Raw genomic sequence first — 27,245 nt, 5'->3', positions numbered from 1 at the left:
AGAGCTGTGGGTTTTCGCCTTAACTTTACCACCTTATCCTTTTTGTGACCCATGGTACATATAGCTACCACTTACTTTTTCTGCCTCTGGGGTTTATTGAGGAGCTATTTACCACAGACACTGTGTGCTGCCGCAGGAAGGGCCCTACATAACACTGGAGATAGAAAAAATAAGTGTGCGCCATAAATGACTGTTTTACAGGGTATTGTATGAGGTGGGACTGAATCACTTAATTTTTGGTAGGAAAAACACAAATTTTGAAAATTTTTATGTTTTATACACATGTACCTCTGGATTCCAAGGGTACAATTTATGGGATAAGGCATAAAACAAAAACCGTATTACTGCCAAAAATTCACACACTCAATACTCGGCATGCCCTCCATTACTGAAAACAACAGTATCAACAAAAAATTAAAAGGGAAAAATAATTAGGTCTTGAAAGGGTTATAGCACATAATCATAGGCAAGTTTCGTAGCATTTATTATTCTCAGTCTTCTCACCTACGGGTTAATAATAAAAGGGTCGGCAGTTCAAATCTACCAGGCCCTCCTTGGAAACTCTGTGGGGGCAGTTCTACTCTGTCCTATAGGATCGCTATGAGTCGGAACCGATTCAACAGCACTGGGTTTGGTTTTGGATTTGGTTTACCACGTATAGTTATCAGGGTGTTAAGTCTCATCACATGAAGCATTGGTGGTTCTGTGGTAGAAATCCCAACTTACAGTGGAAGACCTGGGTTCAATTCCCGGCCAAAGCCCCTCACACATAGCCACCACCCACCTGTCAGTGAAGGTGTGTGTGTTGCTATGATGTTGAACAGGTTTCAGCAGAGCTTCCAGGCTAAGACAGAAAAGGAAGAAAGGCCTGGTGACCTACTTCAGGAAATCAGCCAGTGGAAACCCTACGGGTCACAACAGCCCAGTCCACCTCCAATCATGAGGACAGTGCAGGATCAGGCCGCATTTTGTTTAGATGTGCATGGGGTCGCCATGAGTTGCGGGCCAACTTGATGGCAGTTAACAACAACTACGAACTTTGATCACAATGTGAAGCACTTAGCATATTGTCAGGTACGTTTCTACTTTGCCGATGATGGTTTTGCTACTCCCTGATGGAGTACAGGGTATGGCGGAGAAGGGACTTTTAGAGAGAGAAGAAGAAAAGAGAAAGGGTCTGAATAAAGCAAATCAAATCTCACCACCTCCACCGGTTTCCATTGAGTCAGTTTCGACTCATGGCGCCCCCATGTGTGTCAGGGTAGAAGTACTCAATGGCTGATTTTTTGGAGGTAGATGGCCAGGCCACCCAAGGTACCTCTGGGTGGACTTGAACCACCAACTTTTCCAGTTAGCAGCCAAGCGAGTTAACCATTTGCACCACCAGGAACTCCATGTAAGGGCCAGTATTAGATAAATAAAGTCAACAGATCTTTTGTAGAAAATTACTCAAATTCAAGACAATTTTAGAACCAAAGCTTTGATGTGACCAGTTGGAGAGAAGAAGTACAGAATTCTAGACAGTACTTCTAGTGGTCCCCTGATCAGGGGCATGCAAAGGTTAGACTCCCTGGGGCAGATTTATGTTTTCTTCAGTCATGAAGACTCAAGATCCCCTGCTCTGTTGGGGCAGTTTCTCAACAACATAATTCTTAAGCTCAACCCAAAACAGAACCATTTTAAAAAACAGACATAATCAAAACTTGGCGTTTCTCTTAGTAAAGCTCCCTTTCTTCTTCCAAGGGAAACCAGTTTCCTTTTATCCTTTCCCAAGAAGCCCTCATTTTAGAATGTTGAATCACAGTCAGCTTGCGGTTACATAGGACTTCATACTCTTCAGAGATCCTGTGTCTAACTCTGCCTTCTCAAAGTAGCAACCAAACCCACACAATTTAGTGTTGGGAAACATAATATTCATGTTTAAATCATTAACTGCTGGGCAAGACGGCACAGCACAGTTAACATATGTTGGTTGTAGTTCAAAACGCCCTGGTCTTTTTGCAGAGTTGATTTTGCTGACTTTGGCGAAGTCAATCTCTGAGGAACTGCAGTGGGTAGAAGGGGACACTGTGGTGTGATAGCCCTCTGCTTCAAAAGACGGTAGGGAGCCCTGGTGGTGCAGTGGTTAAACCACTTGGCTGCTAACCGAAAGGTTGGCAGCTCAAACCCACAAGCTGCTCCGAGGGAGAAAGACGTGGCAGTTGGCTTCCATAAAGATTTAAAGCCTTGGAAACTCTATGGGACATTTCCACCCTGTCCTACAGGGTCACTATGAGTTGGAATCAATTCAACGGCACTGGGTTTTTTTAGAGATGTCATGGTCCTGAGTAAAATAGAGAAGCACTGGCCACTCTTTCTTTCCCACTGAACAGTAAATGACAGCTGCAAATCAGGGAAGCAGGACAGGATTTATAGTGCAGGGAACTGGTGGTGAGAGTCTCTTTTTTCCCCTCGCACAATCCCTGGTCTGGACTCCAGGCAGCACGCAGCTGGAACTGGACTTTGGACACAGACAGAGGGAGCCAAAAGAAACTCTGGCTGGAGGGACAAGAATAGGGACTCTGGATGCTCAGAGAAACTGGGGGAATTCCCCATCGCTCTTTTGTTTTTCTTCTACGTCCTCTCTTGTGCCACAGCCCTCGCAGGCAATTTCACTGCACTGGCAGTATTACAGCAGCAACGGGGGGCCTTCAGTTACCTAAAACTACGAGGGACGGGAACCTTCTTTTCTGCTCAGAGGAGCCATGGTCCCAAGAGAGTGGGATGAATCACAGCTGCTTTTTTTTTTCCTTCTCCATCGTATCATTGCTTGACCAGAGTCCATAAATGGATCCTCATATATATGGTCAATAGATTTTTGACAAGGTTGTAACGCTATCCAGTGAAGAAGGATAGTCTTTGCAACAAATGGTATTTGAACAATTGGTCATCTGTAGGCAAAAAACGACCCTTGACGTAAGCCTCACATCATACAAAAATTAACTAAAAACAGATCATAGACCAAAATATAAAAAGTAAAACCATAAAACTTTTAGGAGAGAACAAAGAAGAAATCAGACAAAAAGTTCTTGGATATGATACCAAAAACAGAGCTCCATAACAACAACAACAAAATTTTATAATTATGACTTTGTCAAAAGTTAAAATATTTGCACTACAAAAGACATTGTTAAGATAATGAAAAGACAAAAAGTACATACTCCAAAAACTCAGGGCTGGTGAGTCAATTCCAACTCATAGTGACACCAAAGGAGAGGAGAACTGCCCCATAGGGTTTCCAAGGCGGTACATCTTTATGGAAGCGGACTGCCACATCTGGTGGGTTCGAACCACGGACCTTTCAGTTAGAAGCTAAGCACTTTAACCAATGCACTACCAGGGCTCCTCAAAGTATATACTAGGAGAAATATTTGTAAATCACTTATCTGACACTGGTGGTGTGGTGGTCAAGTGCTACCACTGCTAACCAAAAGGTCGGCAGTTCAAATCCACCAGGCGATCCTTGGAAATTCTATGGGGCAGCTCTACTTTGTCCTATAGGGTTGCTATGAGTCAGAATCAACTAGACGGCAACAGGTTTTTGGTTTTATCTGAGAAAAGATTTAGATCCTGAATATATGAAGAACTTTCAAAACTCAACGGGAAGAAAACAAACAACTCAGTTTTAAAATGGGCAAGAGACTCAAACAGATACTTCACTGAAGAGTATATAATGGGTGGCAAATAAGCACATGGGAAGATGTTCAACATCATCGTCGTTAAGAAAAGGCAAAGTAAAGCTCTGACACGATACCGCTATACCCTTATTAGAATGATTAAAATTTAAAATGCCAACAATACCAGGTGCTGGCAGGGGCAGGGCACAGCTAGAATTTTCACACATTACTGGCAGGAATGTGAAATGGGGTAACCACTCTGACAAAGTCTGTCAGTTTCTTACGAAGTTCAATCTAGACTTACCATATTACCCAGCAACCCATTCCGAGGTGTTTAACCTGGAGAAACTTATTTAGATAAAACTTGTTCATCGATGTTTATGCAGCGCTACTCACAATCATCCCAAATCGGAAATAATCCTGATGCCCTTCACTGGACAACAGGTAACAATCCATGAAGCATCCATATGATGGAATACTACTCAGCAATAAAAAGGAACAACTACTGGCATATACACTACAACTTGGATGAATCTCGAAGACATCATGTCGAGTCAAAGAAGCCAGCTGTAAAAGATTGCATATTATATGGTTCCATTTATATGACATTCTTGAAAATATAAAATCATAGTGATCGGTATTGGCCATATGAAGCCCTGGTGGCTCAGTGATTAAGAGCTTTGCTGCTAACCAAAACATCAGCAATTCAAATCCACCAGCTGCTCGTTGGAAACCCTATGGGGCACTTCTACTCTGCCCTACAGAGTCGCCATGAGTTGGAATCAATCAACAGAAATGGGTTTGGTTTTTATTGGACGGGGGTGTGACTACAAAGGGGGTAGATTACAACGGAGTTTTTCAGAGTAATGGGACTTTTCTGTACTGTGATTATGATGGTGATCATATAAATCCATAAAATAAAACAGAACCAGTTGGCGTGGAGTTGACTCCGACTCATGGTGACCCCAGGTGTGTCGGAGTAAAACTGTGCTCCATAGGGTGTTCGATAGCTGATTTTTTGGAAGGAGATCGCCAAGGCTTTCTTCCAAGATATAAACCTATGCATGGGTTAAAACTCATAAAACCGTCCAATAAAAAGTCAATTTTACTGTATATTCATTTGAATATTTTTAAAACAGATACCAACAAATTACTTTAAAATATTTTAAGTAAAACAAAATATTTAAAAATGTTTTTGAAACAAAGAATGAACAAATCTGTCTTGGAAGTACAACCAGGATGGCCAGATTACATCTCACACACATTGGACATGTTGTCAGGAGGGATCAGTCCCTGGAGAAGGACATCATACTTTGGTAAAGTGAAGGGTTAGTGAAAAAGACGAACATCATCAGTGATATGGATTGAGACAGTGGCTAAAACGATGGACTCGGGCATAGCAACAACTGTGGGATGGTGCAGGACCGGGCAGCATTCCGTTCTGTTGTACATAGGGTCGCTATGAGTTAAAACCGACTCAATGGCACCTAACAACTTAAAAACAACAAAGCAAATATGACAATAAATATGCTATGAAAAGCCATTCAGATGGAAATGCAACGGGAACCAATACTTGGGTGCCGGCTGAACTGCACTGTGACTGTATTGTGGGCAACAGAACATGGCTGTTCCTGTTGTGTCCACTCCTCCAGGGTTAGAATCTGCCCTTCTGGTCTCTGCACACCAGGTCCCCACAGAGTGATCGGTATCTAGGGTAGGTTCTCCATATTTGTGGAAGACGAATGAATTTGGTGTGAATGGTTCACATCATTTCACTTTGGGGGTGTGGGGGGAAGAGCAGGAGGGAAATGGAACCTCACGAGAGGTAGCCATTGAATGCCAGAAGGGTTCAGAACGGGTTTAAGAAAAAATCCGCTTTTTACAATTTCATAATTTGTTTGGATAAAAGCTGGTAGATGGAGTGTTTTGCATGGATACTCCTAATATATGAAATGCAGAGTGTGTGTGTGTGTGTGTGTGCCTTTTAACAGGGACTTTACCACGAAGTCATTCACTTTTAAAGATTAATTCAGGCATTGCTCTAATAATTCATTAATGTACACTGCACAAGACTTATGGAAAAATATTCCTTTGCTTTGTTTTGTCCTATTGCATGAGGCCATGGATACCTTTGATTAAAATTCAGCAATTGATATGTGGCCATATATGATCAAAACAAAAAAAACCAAACCCGTTGCCGTCAAGTTAATTCTGACTCATAGCAACCCCACAGGACAGGGTAGAATTGCCGCATAGGGTTTCCAAAGAGCGCTTGGTGGATTTGAACTGCTGACCACTATGCCACCAGGGTTTCACAAACCAAAATTTCAGGAATCCTCTTTGCTTAAAGCAGAAACTTAGCATGTGCACAAACACGTATAGTGGGTTGCAGTTCCTCGCAGTTTGCGCATTACCAAAACATACCTCTGCGCGTACCTACACTCAAAGCTCCACTCCCAGCTTTAAGGGTCCGCCTGCGAGTCCTCGGGATCAGGCACTCCCTCAGTGTCATCCCTAAGCTCTAGGCAACGGGACAGCCTAATGGCATCATAGACTTTCCATAAAAACCAGTGTTTTCTACGGAATTGTATATAACCCCCTGCAACCACAGGCCTCGAACCATTCAATCCAAAAATTAAACTGCTAAATCTTCCAGGATTGAGTCCCGTAGAACACTGAGAACTTCACAGCTCCACCTCAGGTGAAAGAAGGGGAAAAGAACGCAATTCCATTAGGTGGCCTCCTTGCCCGTGTGGCCGACATGAGCAGAAGGACACAGGTCACCAGCCCTGGGAAGGAGACAGAGGCAGAGGAAAGGTAAGAACCCAGCGGGCAGTACTCACATGGCGAAGGAGCCGGGAGGAGCCGACACCCTATGAAGGTCCGCAGACTGCACCTGATGGATGCTAGAGGCAGCGGGGAATGGGCAGCGGAGACACAGCCAGCACATAGCGCAGACAGACAAGGGACACGGGGGAGAGAGAGAGAGAGACAGACACAGTTTAAACAGAAATCAAACGAGCACTTCACCCAACAGTGAGCGAGACGAAAAGAAAACAAAGCCAGCCACGGAGATCATCCAAAAAGCCGGTGGGAGCAATGAAGCCAAGAGGACACACAGCGGGGCTGGCCCTGGTGGCCACGGAGCACGGGGCAGGTGAGAGCCTATGCAGGCAGGTGGGCTCAGGGGCTCGGCCTGCAGGTCAAGGTGATATTGGTGCCGGTGTCTGGGGATGTGCATCAAGCCCCTTATGTTGGTCATTGAGGATGCCCAGTGGCAGGAGGCACACACTCACACGCACGCACACACGCACACAAGCACGCACACATTCCAGGTGGCGTGTTGGCACAGTAAGCACCCCTCAGAGGAGACTAAACATCAACGTAATCCTTAAGCACAGCCTTCAGGAGTCCCCACTTTGTAGCGCTTTTTGTGGCAAGGAGTGTACTAGATAGAGCACCTTTGACTACGGAAACTTCAACTTCCTTTCATTTACTAGCAAAGGCTTTTGAAGAGCTCGAAGGGACGCCTAAGTTCATCCTGGTGATGCCACAATTCCACCCACACTCTGGGGAGAAAATGTGAAACCACAGGCCTTTCCTTCTCTCCCTTCCTTTATAATCGAGAACGCCCTCAGTGGCTTTTGGAAAAGACCAAATCTAGAATTTAGGAAACTATGCCCAATTTTCCGGTCACTTTTGCATCCTTCTGCTCTCTGGGACCACTTGAAGGTTTTCACTACAGCTGCAACAGGCCTAGTCCCCTTGGCCCCTCTTTTCTCTTAGATGCGGAAATGCTTAGATAATGCTGCCCATGAGTCAGCTCCTGCTGGAGGCTCTCCCTGCCCCTGTGGTCCTCAAAGGACACCAGCTGCAGCCAACACTCCTTCTCAGCAGCCCAGGGTGACAGAATCCAGTCTTCCAATTCAAAGTTTGCCAACTAGAAAGCTTGCCTGTGGATGACCACTTTTTACAACACAGCCTTAATTCCTGATGAACTTAGGGTAACAGTTTTCCTAAGATACTTGAGGTATTTTGAGTTTCTGATCTCCTGCAAAGCTGCTTTTCAAATAGGGTAAATTTCTCTGGCTATGATGGTAATAGTACGTGAATACAAACCTAGATAAAATCAACCAGTTGCATCGAGTCTGCTCCAACTCATGGCTACCCAATGTGTGTCAGAGTAGAGCTGGGCTTCGTGGGGTTTTTTTAACAGCGGACTTTTCGGCAATAGATCACTAGTCCTTTCTACTGAGGTACCTCTGGGTGGACTGAAACCACCAACCTTTCAGTTAGCAACTGAGCACATTAACTGTTTGTACCACCCAGGGCCTCCTAAACCTAGATAAAAATCCTCTTATTATTATCTGGCAGGGAGGATATTTACTGGAGTTTATGTGGCGAGTAGATTCATGAGCCATGAAAAAACGAGCTATGCTCCTGTCCAGTGGAGCACCTCTGAGCACATGGGGCCACCTGTTCAGTCTGCATGTAGTGACAGCAGACAGACGAGAGTCTCGGGCAGGACATTTCTTATAAATGAAGGCCAAGCAGCTCCATGAAGGTCTAACACTTAGCTCTTTCTCATGGAAATTCCTTATAGCTATCCACGTGATCCATTCTTATGCAAGTACATATATATCTTCTACTTATTATCATGAAATGTGACCAAGACACTTCCCATCTTATTTAGTATTAATGAGTTTTTTTTAAGATTCTTTTTTGGTAGGCTTACGTGGCACAATAGTTAAGCACTCGGCTGCTGACCGAAAGGTCTGTGGTTCGAACCCACCAGCTGCTCCACGGGGCAGTCTGCTTCTGTAAAGATTACACCCTTGGAAACCCTATGGGGCAGTTCTACCCTGGTGCACGGGGTTGCTGTGAGTTGGAATCAACTAGATGGCATACGATAACAACAAAATACTTATTTTTGACATAATTTCTGGGAAATGTAACAGACATAGCATCTGATCTCTGAGTAAGCCACCTATTTACCAAATGACCGTAACTCTCAGGCACTGTGACAACCACTAAAGCCTAAGGGAAAACCAAGGGCTCCCACAGAACAGAGCAGAGAGACGTGAAAGCAGCGGTTAAGCCATTATCTGATGAAGGGTGCGACGGAGGGGCCCGAGATCACTACAGGAGCACAGCGTAGGGTGTCTCATGCTTGCATGTAGATTGGAAAGGATTCTTAGGGAAAGTGATTTCTCAGTGGATTCTTGACCTTTGAGTGAGAGCTAGCCAGATGATAAAGGGGTAAGGAGGGCCTTACAGGAAAAGCAACAGAAATGCAAAAACGTGAGGGCGTAAGCCATGGGCTACAGTCCCAGGAATGGCATGGATCTCCAGGCCACAGGGAGATGATGGTGAAGAAGGCAAAAGTCAAAAATGTCTGGTACCAGTGCCAGGGAATAAGGCTTTCCAGTTGTAGAAAGGTCATTGCTTCTAACCAGAACACAGGAAAGGACAGACAGCATGAAGGGCAGCAACACTGGAGGCAAGGACGTGAATGAGGAGTAAACTCAGCAATGCCTGTGGAGGGACAGTGAACTTGAACTGAGGCCATATTACTAGCAGAGGAGAGAGAAGCTGTCACTTCCGAAGGTTTGAGAAATAACTAGAACGTAAATTTCAAAGAACACGGTAGCTAGCCCACTGGGTACGTGAAAGTGGAGATGTCTGGCTTGGTGACACAAAATGTGAATGTAAATGACTCAGGGGGTGGCTACAGGGAAACAAGGGGAATGGAGCCCATGGGCCCGGCTTTCAGCATTCAGGTAAAGATGTCTGGTTTTGGTCTTCAATTTTTACGAAAAGGCCTGGGGTGTAGAGGTGATCTTCCAGAGAAAGGAGGATTCACAAGGAACACCCACATTCAAGCAGAAAAGGGAGCCAGTTGTCCAGGGAGCCACAGTGCTTAAATCTCAAAGATTCACATTTGCATGGTGTGTGAAAGGCAGGTAGTCATTAAGATGGAATGAAAAATCACTGTTTTCTGATTGGGACACACACACGTTTTAAAACTAGAATTCTAAAGACATTTAAAACCAATTCTCTTTTCTTCCTTAGTGAGGAAGAGAGAAGTGAGGCAAATAAAACAGAAGAAACAGTCTTAGAAAAAATTAGAAAGGATGGAAAGATGGAAGGAAAGGAAAGAAAAAAAAGAGGAGGGGAGGGAAGGGGAAGGGATGGGATGGGATGGGATGCGAGGGAGGAGAGAAGAGGAGAGGAAAACAAAAAGAAGGAAATAATAAATGTCTTTCAATGATCGCTTTCTGCCTTGGATGGAATAGTGAATTTCACACAACCGTGACTGCAAGAGAGAAAAGCTTGGAGGCCCCTGAAGGCTGAAGAAAACTTGTAGAAGGGTCTTAAAGGTGAGGCTGCCTTTTAACTTGGAATTCCACTAGGAAGTCTAGAGGATGACGTTCAATTTCAAAGCAAGGATTCTGGTGAAACAGAGAGCAACCTAGTCGCAGAGGTGAACAGGGACAGTGGGGAGAGGAATTAAGATTGTGTGTACAAGTATCCCATGCTGACTTGGTGCTGTTTTCCTTTGAAGATGTGTTATCTGTGTTAATTTTCCAAAAACATAGTGTTAAATGATAAATTTCATAATAGGCAGTGATTAAGAAAACTTCTGGTTTTGAAGTTTTATAAGTGTTCCTTTCAAAAATAAAAAGTATACTGTTACTGCCATTTCACGGCCTGAGGCTGCCTGGATGAAGGCACTACTGCCCCCTGGTGGAAAGGAACTGCATACTTGTGAACACCTGCACAGCTGTCCGTGAAGTTCCGTCATGTCACGTCTGCCGTGAGCGCGAAAATAAAACTATTGATATTTGTTTTTATTTGTGAAGAAAGCCCAAATCTCAAAGATTTGGTTTCTGAGCTAACACATTTCTTGCCTTTCTTAAAGGCAAGAGCTGTTTGAAATCAACACTTGAAAAGAATTTGATGTTTCCCAAACCGGTGGTTCAGGGCTGAGCTCCTGAGGTTCTAGGGAAGCTGGTGAACCATACACAATTGTTGACCTCCTCCTCCCACCCCACCCCCTTTTTTTCGACTTACAAACACAGCAATTGTATATTCAACCTAATAGAAGGTCAGGCAGAGAGAAAGGAAGGCATCAGGAATGAGCCAAGCATTTCACAAGCTGCAAAATGTAGACAAAAAAAAAAAAAGAAATATAACTGAGCAACACCTCTAAATAAAGTGTCGAGGAAGTCCAGAGGTGCCCTGGGAAAGAAGGAGAGAGAGGATCTCCCCAGAGCACCAGACTTAGACACCAAAAACTGGAAGACTTTGAGAGCACCAACCAGGGCTGGTCCTCAATATATGCCTCAAGGGAAAGGGAGGTGACACAAGTTTTGGCAGCGATCTTTGGCACCTGTGTCACCAGTTTATTCTAGGAGCTTCCGGTGATTGTCATATTGACTCCGTAACCGCGTGGCGAGCATGCCCGTGCTTCACAGGCGCTACAAGGAAGCCAGCCATTCGGCACAAATCGCTGACCATGCATCACAGGCACAAACGGGGGAGCGCTTTTCAGGGTCCCTCACTGTGACATAATGACCCAAGGCTGAGCCCTGAAATGACCTTACCTTGAGTCAGATTAGGCATATGGGCATAATATACAGAAGACACCCAAAAAGATGACAAAAATCCCCAACTTTCTGCATCTCCTTTCCAACCCAAAATAGACATTTTGATCACTAATTGGATCAAGGCATGGTACTCTATACACTGAATATGTATTATCTACAACTCTAACCATGATCACCTTATGTCAAATCATTTTACAGAATGCCTAAGAAAGGAGCCCTGGTGATGCAGTGCTTAAGATCTTGGCTGCTAAGCAAAAGGTCAGCAGTTTGAATTCACCAGCTGCTCCCTGGAAACCCTGTGGGGCAGTTTTACTCTGTCCTACAGGGTCATTCTGAGTCAGAATTGACGGCGAGGGGTTTGTTTGTTTTTTTTTAAGAAAGTAAAAGGTCCAGGAGGGACATATTTTGTTTAGGAGTACAAGCAGTAACTGGCCAGGTTAAGTCTAGACAATAGGATGCTACCTAGAAAGGCAAAACTGTGTTGAAGGACTAGAGCAAACAGGACCCCAAAGTGGGGGCATAAGGAAAAGGAGAATTCACTAACAGGAAGAAGGGGATGCAATCTCCTGCCACTGGGGGGATCACCACTCTCCACGTGAGCTGGATGGAGAGGAGGCTAACAACATGCCTTTTTAAAACAAAACCAAAAAAGCACATCTATCTAGACACATTTTAGGGACTCACTTCTAATGAGTCTCTGGTAGCCCTAGTAGATATATACTCAAGTGGCTGGTGGAGAAGAACCATCTCTCCAGCATACAGTCTTTCAAGAGAAGGGTGTGGTAACTGTATAATAAACATGAAGAAAAATATATATACATACATTCCCATGAGAGAGACCAAGAAACTGTTGAGCTTCCTGGACTCTCCACCTCTTCCCAAAACAGTGAGGTCCCCAGACCATGCACATGCTTCACGTTCTCTTCCCGGAGGCCGCCATGTTGACAAAGGTGGGCAAAAAGCTGACTCACTCATTGAGTAAAGGCATTGAGGTCCTTCTCTTGCTCTTCTGTACCATATTGGCCTGATTCCTCAAGGAGATCCGGATCATAGCTGGGGCCAACCTGCAGGGCTCCCCGTCTACTTGCATGGGGATGGATTTGTAAGTCAGAAGCATGACTTCTCGGCACTGGTGCAGCCGCTCCCCATGGCCCCCAACTTGCAGGGCAGCCTAGAAAAGCAAGAGTCCAAACGGACCAAGGTGTTAATGCTTGAGTTACTTAAGAAAGCTAGAAACCCCAAGTCCATTATGTGCAACCAAAGGGTCTTTGATAAACATACTGACATTTGGTAGAGGAAACCTGGAAAATCATTAATACAAATAAACTGAAAATTCAAAACTTTTCATAAGCTTGGCCGTAAATTCTCACTGGCAACCACTTTTCACTTTCGTGTATTTTTAGTCTGCATTTAATCAAGCTAGTTTAATACAAAAGTTTTAATTGGTATTATCCACCTCCATGAAATAACCACCGCAGGTAGAACAAAGAGAACATAAAAGAGATAAAGCACATAGTTTAAGATAACTTCTAAATTATATTTATCTAATTCTTAAATTAGAATTGGAAGAGGTACAACCAGGATGTTCCTTAGAAGCAAAAATGGTGAAATTACATCTCACATACTTTGAACATGTTATCAGGAGGGATCAGTCCCTGGAGAAGGGCAACATGCTTGGCAAAGTAGATGGTCAGTGAAAAAGAGGAGGACCCTCAAGGAGATGGATGGACACAGTGGCTGCAACAATGGGCTCACGCATAACAATGATCATGAAGATGGTGCAGGACTCGGCAGTGTTTCGTATGGAGTCACTATGAGTCGGAAACTGACTCAAGGGCACCTAACAACAACAATTCTTAAATATCGATACACACCCCAGCCTTGGATAATTTTCAAACACGGGCAAATGTCTTAAATCATGGCCTACCCAAGATGACACATACTTTCGGGGGACACTATTGAATCCAGGACAGGAGGCTTTTTCTCTTTACTTAAAACCCGCTCAAGCTATTTCTAACCTGCAGTGATTAATCGACTGCAAAATGGTATTAATTACTTCAATTAAAAAACATTATCGAAAGTAAAGCAGCTTTGAGCATCAAAGTCAAATGCAGTAGGAGCTCAGTGCACCTCAATAGCTAAAGACTGGAGAGTCAGGCCAATACCAAAAGTCTTCCATTCTTAAGGACTACAAACCAGTGTACCTTTCGTGCCTTAGTATTTACCCCTCCTTGGATTACTGTCCTCCATCCCCCTTCAAACCTTTCCCTTCTTTTGACTTCTCAATTCCTCACTCTACTTGCAGTCAGATGGAAAGGAAGGACAAGCCTAGCAGGTGTGAGAAGGAGAAAAGAGCAAGAGCAAAGCCTCCTCCCTCTCCTTCCTCACCCTGCTACCGGCCCTGACTCCCAGTCTCACTCCTATAACAACTCGCCCAAGGCAGAAATTAGTGACATAGGAATAGCAATGGAGATAATCAACAATACTAGATTCAGGTTGTCCTCTGTGTTTTTTAAGATTAACAAAATTGACAAACCTCTTGCTAGATTTAAAAAAAAAAAAAAATGCCCTCCAGTTGATTCTGACTCACAGCAACCATACAGGACAGAGTAGAACTGCTCCATGGGGTTTCCAAGGCTGTAAATCTTCACGGAAGGAGATTGGCACTTCGTTCTCCCACGGAGCAGCTGGTGGGTTGGAACCACTGACATTTTGATTAGCAGCTCGGTGCTTAACAACTGCGCCACCAGGGCTCCTTTCTTATTACATTAAACAACAGGAAATATAAAACAAACTATTTATATTAAGGGATAAGACAACCAAAACCTAAAGATATAATAGAGAGTTTTCAAAATCACACAAGAATTCTAGAACACTTAATTGTGCTCATGAGGAACCCATACTTGGACCAAGAGGCAGTCATTGGAACAGAACAAGGGGATACAGTGTGGTTTAAAGTCAGGAAAGGTATACATCAGGGTTGAATTCTTTCACCATGCTTATTCAATCTGTATACTGAGCAAATAATCTGAGAAGCTGGACTATATGAAGAACGTGGTATCAGGATTGAAGCAAGACTCATTAACAACCTTCGTTACGCAACGACACAACCCAAGTTGCTGAAAGTGAAAAGGACTTCAAGCACTTACTAATGAAGATTAAAGACTACAACCTGCAGTATGGATTACACTTCAACATAAAGAAAACAAAAATCCTCACAAATGGACCAATACATAACATCATGAGAAACAGAGAAAAGACCGAAACTGTCAAGGATTTCATTTTACTTGGATCCATAATAAAAACCCATGGAAGCAGAAGTCAAGAAATTTAACGACGCATTGCATTGGGCAAATCTGCTGCAAAAGACCTCTTTAAACTGTTAGAAAGCAAAGATGTCACTTCAAGGACTAAGGTGCACCCGATCCAAGTCAAGGTGTTTTCAATCGCCTCATATGCATGTGAAAGCTGGGCAATGAATAAGGACAACGGAACAAGAACTGACACCTTTGGGTTGTGGTATTGGTGAAGAATATTGAATATACCATGGACTGCCAAAAGAACAAATTAGTCTTGGAAGAAGTACAGCCAGAATGCTCCTTAGAAACAAGGATGACAGGACTTCATCTCACATCCTTTCACCATGTTATCAGGAGGGACCAGACCCTGAAGAAAGACATCATGCTTGGTAAAGTGGAGGGTCATAAAAAAGAGTAAGACCTCAAGGAGATGGATGGACACAGTGGCTGCAACAATGGGCTCAAACATAACAATGATTGTGAATATGGCACAGGGACTGGCAATGTTCCTTCCACTGCACATAGGGTCTCTATGAGTTGGAACTGACTTGACAGCATCTAACAACAGCAACATGATAAATACACTTCAAATATTAAAAAATCCATATATGTTGAAAGCAAAAGAATGGAAAAATATATAACATACAAACAGTAAGCATAAGAAAGCTGATGTGGCTGTATTAATACAAGATAACCAGATTTCAAGAAGTATTACCCAAGATAAAGATTTGTTGTTGTTGTTGTTGATAGTAGCTGCTGAGTTAGCTTTGACACATGGTGGCCCCATGCTCATTTCATAATGATAAAAAGGTCATTCAATCACAAAGACATAACAAACTCGAGTGTATGTGCTCCTAATAGCAGAGTTTCAAAATACATGAAACAAAAAACTGAAAAAAAAACAAAACTAAAACTAAATGAATACATAGACAAAGCTATAATCCTGGTTAGAGATTTTAACATCTCTTTCAGTAATTGATAGAACAGTTAAAAAAAATATCTATAAAGACATAGAATATTTAAGTGGCATTTTAATCATTCTGACTTAATCAATTTTTATGGGATAATACATCCAAAAAAACTGCAGAGTATACACTCTTTCCAAATGCACTAAAAAAAGACCATATTCTGAACCATAAAACAAGTTTCAGTAAATTTCAAAATACTGAGTCTTACATATGTTCTACGACTTCTTTAAAGCGTTAAAAAGCAAAGATGTCACCTTGAGGACTCAGGTGAACCTGACCCAAGCCATGATATTTTCAACTGTCTTATATGCATGCAAAAGCTGGACAATGAATAAGGAAGACTGAAGAATTATTGATGCATTTGAATTAAGGGTATTGGCAAAGAATACTGAATACATCATGGACTGCCAGAAGAACAAACAAATCTGTCTTGAAAGAAGTACAGCCAGAATGCTCCTCAGGAGTAAGGATGGTGAGACTTTGTCCCACATAGTTTGGACATGTTATCAGGAAGTATCTGTCCCTGGAGAATGACATCATGCTTGGTAGAGTTGAGGGTTAGTAAAAAAGAGAAAGACCCTCAACTGGATGGATTGACACAGTGGCTGCATTGATGGGCTCAAACATAGCAATGATTATGAGCATGGAGCAGGACTGTGCAGTGTTTCATTCCGTTGTACACAGGGTCACTACGTGATGGGACCGATTTGACAGCACCTAATAACAACAACAATGATCATAAGAGACATAAAATAGAAATCAATAATAGTAACACCTATAAAGTCTCCAAAAACTCAGAAATTCCAAACATTTTTCTAATAAGTCAAAGGAAGGAAGCTAGAAAATATTTAAAATATACAAAAAAATATGGAATGAAGGTAAAGCAGTGCTTAGAGGGAAATTTATAGCTTTAAAAGCTTATATTAGAAAAGAAGAAATACTCAAAACAGATGATCTAATAGTCCACCTTAAGAAGCTTGAAAAGAGCAAATGAAATCAAACATAAATAGGAGGAAGAAAATAATAAAGACTAGAAATCAATAAAATAGAAAACAGACAAATAGTTGAGAAAATAAAAACAGAAGTTGGTTCTTTAAAAAGAGTAATAAAATCGATTAATTCCTAGCAAGACTAACCAAAGAAAAGAATAACAGAAGTTATTTGTGTCAGGAATGAAAGACTGGACATTGCTGCAAAACCTACAGATGTTAAAAAGAAAATAAGGGAACATTGTGAACAACTTTATGCCAATAAATTAAACAATTTATATAAAACAGACACATTCTTTGAAAATTCTAATAAAAATAAAAATTGACACAAGAAGAACTATAAAATCCCAATAGTTCTAATATCTAGCCATGACTCAAAGAAATACCAAGACCAGATAGCTCACTGGGAATTCTATGAAACTTTTAAGGAAAAAAATAATAACCAATATTATACAAATTCTTCCAGAATAGATCAGAACATCATTTCCTAACTCACTTTACTGGGCCAGCATAACTTTGATATCAAAACCTGACAAAGATACTTTAAGAAAATTATATCCATCATAACCATAATCACAAAAATGCTTAACAAAATATTAGCAAATTGAATATAAGCTAATATAAGAAAAGATAATACATACATCAAGAGCAAAAGGGCCTAAATAAGTTAGTATGACATTAAAATAAAATGGATCATTGGAATTCATGATATTAACGAAATAATGGAGAAAAATCATATGTCACTTCCATAGACATAAAAAAAGCATTTGATAAAATGCATCACCCATTAGTGATAAAAAGTTTTCAGCAAACTAGGAACAGAGCAGAAGTTGTTCAAACACACAAAGGGTGTCTATAAATTAACAAAAAGAAAGCTGAATATGCTTTCTTTTGAAGTTTTCAAGATTGAAATCTTTGGATAGAAACCCTGCAGGCACAGTGGTTAAGCACTCAGCTGCTAACCAAAAGGTCAGTGGTTTGAACCCACCAGCTGCTCTGCGGGAGAGATTTGGCAGGCAGCTTCCTTTAATGATTAGAGCCTAGGAAACCCCATGGGGCAGTCCTACTCTGTCCTATAGCGTAGCTTTGAGTGGAAATCAACTAAACAGCACTGGGTTTGGTTTATGGCAAATTAGGCCCCCCATTCCTCAATCTGAGTAATGCTTTGAACTGTGTTCAAAAGTTTTAAATTACTTAGAAACAGGCTCAACACAAAAAAACCTCCTCAGTTGTAATGACAGAAAAAGATACAAATTAGAATGCCTTGATTATGGCCTGTGTAGAATCCACAAAGATAATCAGATTACCAAGCATCCAGTCAAAAATAATCTTAATTAGTAGGAATGTCTCTCAACCAGTAAAATGAACTGAAGGCCACTGTTGTTAGGTGCCACCGTGGAGTCAGTCAGATTCACAGCAAACCTATGTAGAAAAGAATGAAACACTGCCTGGTCCTGTGCCATCCTCACAATCGTTATGCTTGAGCCCATTGTTGCGGCCACTGTGTCCATTCATCCAATTGAGGGTCTTCTTCTTTTTCGCTGACCCTCTACCTTAAGCATGATGCCCTTCTCCAGGGACTGGTCCCTCCTGATAACATGTCTAAAGTACAACAGACAAAGTTTTGCCATCCTTGCTCCCAAGGAGCACTCAGGCTATACCTCTTCCAAGATGGATCTGTTCATTCTTCTGGCAGTCCATGGTACATTCAACATACTTCACCAACACCATAATTCAAATGTATCAATTATTCTTCGGTCTTCCGTATTCATTGTTCAGCTTTTGCTTGCACGTGAGGTGATTGAAAACACCATGGCTTGGGTCAGGTGCACCTGAACCCCCAAGGTGGCATCTTTGCTTTTTAACACTTTAAAGAGGTCTTTACAGCAGATTTGCCAGCGGAATACAGCCTTTGATTTTCTGGCTGCTGCTTCCATGGGCACTGATTGTGGATCCAAGTAGACAGAAATCCTTGACAACTTCAATCTTTTCTCTGTTTATCATGATGTTGCTTATTGGTCCAGTTGTGAGGGTTTTTTGTTTTTCCTCTGTTGAGGTGTAATCCCTACTGAAGGCTGTAGTCATCGATCTTTATCAGTAAGTGCTTCAAGTCCTCTTCACTTTCAACGAGCAAGGTTGTGCCACCTCATATTGCAGGTTGTTAATGAATTTTCCACCAATCCTGATGCCGCGTTTTTCTTCGTATAGTCCAGCTTCTCAGATTATTTGCTCAGCATACAAATTGAAAAAATATGGTGAAAGGATACAACCCTGACACACACCTTTCCTGATTTTGAACCGCGTAGTTTCCCAGTGCACTGCTTACATGACTGCCTGTTGGCCTATGCACAGTTCCACATGAGCACAATTAAGTGTTATGGAATTTCCATTCTTCACAATGTTACCCATATTTGTTATGATCCGCACAGTTGAATACCTTTGCATAGTCAAGAAAACACATGCAAACATCTTTCTGGTATTCTCTGTTTTCAGTCAAGATCCATCTGACATCAACAATGATATCTTTTGCACCACATGTTGTTTTGAATCCGGGTTGAATTTCTGGCAGTTCCCTGTTAATGTACTGCTGCAACCACTTTTGAATTATCGTCAGCAAAATTTTACTTACGTGTGATTTTTAACGAAGATTTTTATCAACTTCTGCAGTCTGAAATCGATTAAACTTGCAATCAAGAAGCATTGATAATTACTGGTGATTGGAACTCAAAAGTCGGAAACAAAGAAGGAGCTGTAGTTGGAAAATATGGCCTTGCTGACAGAAATGACACTGGAGACCGCATAGTAGAATTTTGCAAGACCAACGACTTATTCATTGCCAATACCTTTTTTTCAACAACATAAATGGCAACTATACATGCGGACCTCATTGGGTGGAAAACACAGAAATCAAATTGACTACATCTGTGGAAAGAGACGATGGAAAAGCTCAACATCATCAGTCAGAAAAAGGCCAGGAGCCAACTGGGGAACACACCATCTATTACTCATATGCAAGTTCAAGTTGAAGCTGAAGAAAATTGGAGCAAGTCCATGAGAACCAACATAAGACCTTGGGTATATTTCACCTGAATTTGGAGTCCATCTCAAGAATAGATTTGACTCAGTGAACATTAGTCACTGAAGAGAGGCGAGTCTTCAGTCATTAGAACATCATAGGACATCAAGGACATCATACGTGAGGAAAGCAAAAGGTCATCATACACGAAGACATCAAGGACATCTTACGTGAAGAAGGCAAAACGTCATTAAAAAGACAGGAAAGAAAGAAAAGACCAAAATAGGGGACAGAAGAGACTCTGAAACTTGCTCTTGAAGGTGGAGTAGCTGAAGTGAATGGAAGCTATGACCACTTAAAAGATTTCAACAAGATAAAGTATTATAATGAAACGTACAAAAACCTGGAGTTAGAAAACCAAAAGGGAAGAACACGCTCAGCTTTTCTCAAGCTGAAAGAAATGAAGAAAAAAATTCAAGTCTCGAGTTGCAGTTTTGAAGGATTCTATGGGCAAAATATTGAACAACCCAGGAAGCATCAAAAGGAGATAGAAAGAATACACAGAGTCACTATAACAACAACATAAACAGCAACTACACATGTGGATCTCACCAGATGGAATACACCGGTGTGCCTGATCCAAGCCATGGTGCTTTCAATCGCCTCACACGCATATGAAAGCTGGACAATAAATAAGGAAGACCGAAGAATTGATGCATTTGAATTATAGTGTTGGCGAACTATGTTTAATATACCATGGACTGCCAAAAGAATCAACAAATCTGTCCTGGAAGAAGTACAGCCAGAGTGCTCCTTAGAAGCAAGGATATCGAGACTTCATCTCACATACTTTGGACATGTTATCAGCAGGGACGATTCCCTGAAGAAGGACATCATGCTTGGTATAAAGTGGAGGGTCAGTGAAAAAAGAGGAAGACCCTCAATGAGATTAACTGATACAGTCCCTGAAACCACGCACTCATGCATAACAATGATTGTGAGGATGGGGCTGGACCAGGCAGTGTTTCAGTCTGTTGTACATAGGGTTGCTGTGAGTTGGAACTGATTAGAAGGCACCAAACAAGAACAACTGTACCAAAAAGAATAGGCTGACATCCAGCCATTTCAGGAGGTAGCACATGAATAAGGATCGACAGTACTAAAGGAAGACGTTCAAGCCGCACTGAAGGCTTTGGTGAAAAACAAGATTCCAGAAAGTGAAGGAATACCAATTGAGATGTTTCAACAAACAGATGTAGCACTGGCAGTGCTCACTCGTTTATGACAAGAAATTTGGAAGACAGCTACCTGGCCACCCAAGTGGAAGAGATCCATATTTGTGCTCATTCCTAAGAAAGGAGATCCAACAGAATGCAGAAATTATCTAACAATTACCAGACTGAGGACTACCGCTTTGTAACTTGCAAATACAAGATAAAAAGTCTACGATAAACAATCCCATTTTTTTCCATGCCAGTAATTCTGTTTCAAATACCTCTTAAAGTACCCTTCTGAATTTTCTGTTTTTTAGACTTTGCTTCAATCATTCGGAATGCACAAGTTTATTTATTGGTATTTGCCCGTGACCTTAAAAGTTTATCACCTTTAATTACTTCAAATATTTTCGGTTCTCATAAAATGTAATTTGTTTCTGACTTTATTTATTAATTATATAACAGCCACAAAAACACACACACATACACACAAATAATGAGTCTTTGGCTGATATAATCCTCTTCAATAGATGTCTGAGTTTTCAAATAATTTACCTTCTTAGAAACTTAAGAAGTTTTAAATCAATATATAATAGTCTTAAGAAATGTAAAATGATGGACTCAAAATGAGATTCTTTCATTCTGAACGAAAGAAATACGAGGAGTGAGGTAAGATATGTATGAAAATAGAGAAATAAGTAGCAGTATTATTTTTTTATTATTTAGAGATCATGGGCTATTCATAACTGTACTGTAGAAACCACATTTAACTCTACTTTTCTGAGGTAGAGTTTCTATCATGGAAGCAATCTAGAGTCACCAGAATTTTGGATTCAATCATACATTTGCTGTTAGCTAGTGTCTGTGTATTACATTACTCCTATCAAGTAAGGAGAAAAAAATAATTGACATAATTTTAGCAAACTGTTTCCTCCTCACCAACTCCCATCTATTATTATTTTTTTTTTCTCCCTCTCTTTTTTTTTTTCTGCCATGATAGGATGGCAGAAGGAAGGATTCGGTAGACCCTCAAAACCGTATCTTCAAACCCAGAGGGATCTCTTGAGCTTGAAACATATTTCAAATAGCCTATTTATACTTGGCACAGGTAGAGACTAAGAAGTGATGGGAGATGAAGGAAGAGTAAAGAACATTTAAGAGGGGGGCAGATAATAAATAAATAAATAAATAGCACATGCAAATGCTCGGTGGTTCAAGGAAGCAAAGAATGTTCAAAGCTAAGCTTGACTGGAGAGGCCACTTGGGCTAGAAAGCAAAGAGGGAAGTGGGAAGATCTAGATAACCAGGGGATGCCTGACCTTGCAGGCCAGTTAAGGATTTCAATTACGATCCTAAGAGCAACAGGCAAGTGTCTACTATTCTCCTTGCCCTCCCAGCCTAGGTAAGGAACCATCTTCTGTCCAGCATTCCCTGAGAGCCTCCTGCCACACAGGGTAGGAAACTCTGGTTGATATTGGGTATTCCTGGCAATGGCAAACATTCAATAAATGCTCACTCCATCTGTGAATAAATGAATGAGTAAAACACGTCAGCCAGTTTTTTTCCATTATATACTAGTATGTTTTTGTCACTTCCAAGAATTCGTCCCCACAGATATCCTTCCTGAACTGACTCCTATTTGCTCTGGATTATGTCTTCACCTGTAATCAGCATGAAGGACTTTGGAGAGAAAGTTCTATGTGAGCTACCGTCCATAAAGCAGGTCAATCCCAGCCCAATGTTTCACATCACGACAACCACTTCATTCTAAAGATAGTCGACTCAGCAAGCAACATCGCCATCTCAGGCGATGGGTATTCTGTTGAACTTCACTAATTCCACCTGATAGAGGAAAAGTCATTTGGAATCCATGAGATGAGTGAAAAAAACTTTTTTGGTTTGTTTACCGTGAAAAATGCCACTTTCTTCCTCAAAAGCATAAGATACAGCATGACCAAGTGCTAACCAAAGGTTGCAAGTAGAAGCTTCATTTTGTTTGCTTTATAAACCAATAGTGGGGCCTGATTTACAGAAGATAATAACCATACTTTTTAATTAGTCCGTCTTAGTCATCTAGAACTGCTATAACAGAAATGCCGCAAATGGATGGTTGTAACTAAAAGAAATTTATTCTCTCACAGTCTAGTAGAATACATACCCCCATAACTGCTGCCGTTGAGTCGATTCCGACTCATAGCGAACCTATAGGACAGAGTAGAACTGCCCCATAGAGTTTCCAAGGAGCGCCTGGTGGATTTGAACTGCCGACCTTTTGGTTAGCAGCCGTAGCACTTAACCACTACACCACCAGGGTTTCCTCTAGTAGACTAGAAGTCCAAATTCAGGGTGCCAGCTCCAGGGGGAGGCTTTCTCTCTCTGTCGGCTTTGTAGGAAAGTCCTTGTCATCAATCTTCCCTTGGTCTAGGAACTTCTCTGTGCAGGAACCCTGGGTCCAAAGTACGCGCTCTGCTCCCGGCACTGCTTTCTTGGAGGAATGAGGTCCCCCCACTCTCTGCTTGCTTCCCTTCCTGTTTATCTCTTTTAAGATAAAAGGTGGTACAGGCCACACTGCAGGGAAACTCCTTTTACATTGGATCAGGGATGTGACCTTAGTAAAGGTGTTACAACGCCACCCTAATTCTCTTTAACAGAAAATTACAATCACAAAATGGAGGAAAACCACAGAATATAGGAATCATAGCTTAACCAAGTTGACACGTATTTTGGGAGGATGCAATTCAATCCACGACAGCCCCCTCATCATTTAATAATAAGTGGGAATACATGGCTAAAACCTGCTTAAAGTTACACCTACATATGTTTACTTTTTTAATGTAAGCATACAAAATTATAATACACAGTAACTCCGATACTGCGGGAACTGGATATTCATTAATGCTGTATACAGGAAAATGTATGCTGTTTTCCTGTAGTCATGTTTTTGAGATAACGGAGATGCCTATCTCAGCTTCAGTCGGTGAGTTGAAGCTGAATACAAATGATCATTTTCCTTTTCACGTAAATACTCAAGTCTTTAAACCCCTTTGCCATTGAGTCAATTCTGACTCATGGTGACCCTAAGGGACAAGGCAGAGCTTCCCCACAGGGTTTTTAAGGTTGTAAATCTTTACGGAAGCAGACTGCCCATCTTCCTCCTGAGGGGCAGCTGGTGGGTTCAAACCATGGACCTTTTGGTGAGCAGCTGAGCACTTAACCACTGCATCACCACAGCCCCTTACTCAAGTCTTTAGTGAATCAAAAAGTAACAAATAGCCTGGTTTCTGTGTCAACGCTGAGATTTCTGCAGCAGAATGTCTTTTTAAATTAGCCTAACAATACAGCATTTCATTGTGGTGGAAAGTCATCAGGAAAATGAACGTATAATCCTCATTTACTGAATGCTCAAACGTGTCTGAATCAATTTTTTCAATGACATGAAAAATGACGTTTTATTCTGGTATTTCCTAAGCCACTCTATTTTGCATAAAGTTTATAAGTTGATAAAGCAGGACAGAAAAGTACACTGAAGTCCTGTGATGTGAACAAGTCCCAGCTATAACTAAAATGTATTCCATTTCATTGAAATAGCTGTACTGCTCACCAGAGAGGCCATGGTGAATCCAATAACTTCAATATAGCCATCATCATGACGCTGAGGTTCAAAATCATGGTGATCTCCTGGATTTCCCCAGGGCATTGTGCCAGCACAATATCTGCAAGATAAGAATAATATCAGAATTACACCCACTCCTCACTTATTGACATGCTTCAGTTCCAAAGACCAGGTCGTTATACAAAAATCGATGTTATGCAACAGAACCAAATGAAATTAAAAGAATCATTTCAGATTATTATGAAAAATTGTACTCTAACAAATTTGAAAACCTAGAAGAAATGGATGAATTCCTAGAAAAACACTACCTACCTAAACTAACACATTCAGAAGTAGAACAACTAAATAGACCCATAACAAAAAAAGAGATTGAAACGGTAATTAAAAAACTCCCAACAAAAAAAAGCCCTGGCCCGGACGGCTTCACTGCAGAGTTCTACCAAACTTTCAGAGAAGAGTTAACACCACTACTACTGAAGGTATTTCAAAGCATAGAAAATGATGGAATACTACCCAACTCATTCTATGAAGCCACCATCTCCCTGATACCAAAACCAGGTACAGACATTACAAAAAAAGAAAATTATAGACCTATATCCCTCATGAACATTGATGCAAAAATCCTCAACAAAATTCTAGCCAATAAAATCCAACAACACATCAAAAAAATAATTCACCATGATCAAGTGGGATTTATACCAGGTATTTTTTTTTATGCAAGGCTGGTTTAATATCAGAAAAACCATTAATGTAATCCATCACATAAATAAAACAAAAGACAAAAACCACATGATCTTATCAATTGATGCAGAAAAGGCATTTGACAAAGTCCAACACCCATTTATGATAAAAACTCTTACCAAAATTGAAATTGAAGGAAAATTCCTCAACATAATAAAGGGCATCTATGCAAAGCCAACAGCCAATATCACTCTAAATGGAGAAAACCTGAAAGCATTTCCCTTGAGAACGGGAACCAGACAAGGATGCCCTTTATCACCACTCTTATTCAACATTGTGCTGGAAGTCCTAGCCAGGGCAATTAGGCTAGACAAAGAAATAAAAGGTATCTGGATTGGCAAGGAGGAAGTAAAGTTGTCACTATTTGCAGATGACATGATTATATACTCAGAAAACCCTAAGGAATCCTCCAGAAAACTACTGAAACTAATAGAAGAGTTTGGCAGAGTCTCAGGCTATAAAATAAACATACAAAAACCACTTGGATTCCTCTACATCAACAAAAAGAACACCGAAGAGGAAATAACCAAATCAATACCATTCACAGTAGGCCCCAAGAAGATAAGATACTTAGGAATAAATCTTACCAAGGATGTAAAAGACCTATAAAAAGAAAACTACAAAGCTCTACTACAAGAAATTCAAAAGGACATACTTAAGTGGAAAAACATACCTTGCTCATGGATAGGAAGACTTAACATAGTAAAAATGTCTATTCTACCAAAAGCCATCTATACATACAATGCACTTCCGATCCAAATTCCAATGTCATATTTTAAGGGGATAGAGAAACAAATCACCAATTTCATATGGAAGGGAAAGAAGCCCCGGATAAGCAAAGCATTACTGAAAAAGAAGAAGAAAGTGGGAGGCCTCACTCTACCTGATTTCAGAAGCTATTATACAGCCACAGTAGTCAAAACAGCCTGGTACTGGTACAACAACAGGCACATAGACCAATGGAACAGAATTGAGAACCCAGATAGAAATCCATCCACGTATGAGCAGCTGATATTTGACAAAGGCCCTGTGTCAGTTAATTGGGGAAAAGAAAGCCTTTTTAACAAATGGTGCTGGCATAACTGGATATCCATTTGCAAAAAAATGAAACAGGACCCATACCCCACACCATGCACAAAAACTAACTCCAAGTGGATCAAAGACCTAAACATAAAGACTAAAACGATAAAGATCATGGAAGAAAAAATAGGGACAACCCTAGGAGCCCTAATACAAGGCATAAACAGAATACAAAACATTACCAAAAATGATGAAGAGAAACCCGATAACTGGGAGCTCCTAAAAATCAAACACCTATGCTCATCTAAAGACTTCACCAAAAGAGTAAAAAGACCACCTACAGACTGGTAAAGAATTTTCAGCTATGACATCTCCGACCAGTGCCTGATCTCTAAAATCTACATGATTCTGTCAAAACTCAACCACAAAAAGACAAACAACCCAATCAAGAAGTGGGCAAAGGATATGAACACACATTTCACTAAAGAAGATATTCAGGCAGCCAACAGATACATGAGAAAATGCTCTCGATCATTAGCCATCAGAGAAATGTAAATTAAAACTACGATGAGATTCCATCTCACACCAACAAGGCTGGCATTAATCCAAAAAACACAAAATAATAAATGTTGGAGAGGCTGCGGAGAGATTGGAACTCTTATACACTGCTGGTGGGAATGTAAAATGGTACAACCACTTTGGAAATCTATCTGGCGTTATCTTAAACAGTTAGAAATAGAACTACCATACAACCCAGAAATCCCACTCCTCGGAATATACCCTAGAGAAACAAGAGCCTTCACACAAACAGATATATGCACACCCATGTTTATTGCAGCTCTGTTTACAATAGCAAAAAGCTGGAAGCAACCAAGGTGTCCATCAACGGATGAATGGGTAAATAAATTGTGGTATATTCACACAATGGAATACTACGCATCGATAAAGAACAGTGACGAATCTGTGAAACATTTCATAACATGGAGGAACCTGGAAGGCATTATGCTGAGCGAAATTAGTCAGAGGCAAAAGGACAAATATTGTATAAGACCACTATTACAAGATCTTGAGAAACAGTAAAAACTGAGAAGAACACATACTTTTGTGGTTACGAGGGGG

At 41.2% G+C, this 27,245-nt stretch overlaps 1 protein-coding gene across 2 annotated transcripts in view; it reads right to left on the bottom strand.

Annotated features, from left to right (window-relative positions):
* DGKI (diacylglycerol kinase iota) overlaps positions 1–27,245 on the bottom strand; it is a 491,392-nt gene that overhangs the window by 158,521 nt on the left and 305,626 nt on the right. Inside the window, exons 19-21 of one of the 2 annotated variants that reach the window (XM_064289678.1) lie at positions 24,354–24,465; positions 12,238–12,437; positions 6,500–6,562 (exon numbers count right to left, since the gene is read on the bottom strand). In XM_064289678.1, the coding sequence (XP_064145748.1) occupies positions 6,500–6,562; positions 12,238–12,437; positions 24,354–24,465 (375 nt within the window). The remainder of the gene's footprint in view (positions 1–6,499; positions 6,563–12,237; positions 12,438–24,353; positions 24,466–27,245) is intronic. The other variant, XM_064289679.1, reaches the window with a different exon arrangement.

Source organism: Loxodonta africana, chromosome 8, assembly GCF_030014295.1.
Source record: "Loxodonta africana isolate mLoxAfr1 chromosome 8, mLoxAfr1.hap2, whole genome shotgun sequence".
NCBI classification, from domain to species: Eukaryota; Metazoa; Chordata; class Mammalia; order Proboscidea; family Elephantidae; genus Loxodonta; species Loxodonta africana.
The sequence above is the reverse complement of the archived record's forward strand: the minus strand, read 5'-3'. Positions and strand labels throughout refer to the sequence as shown.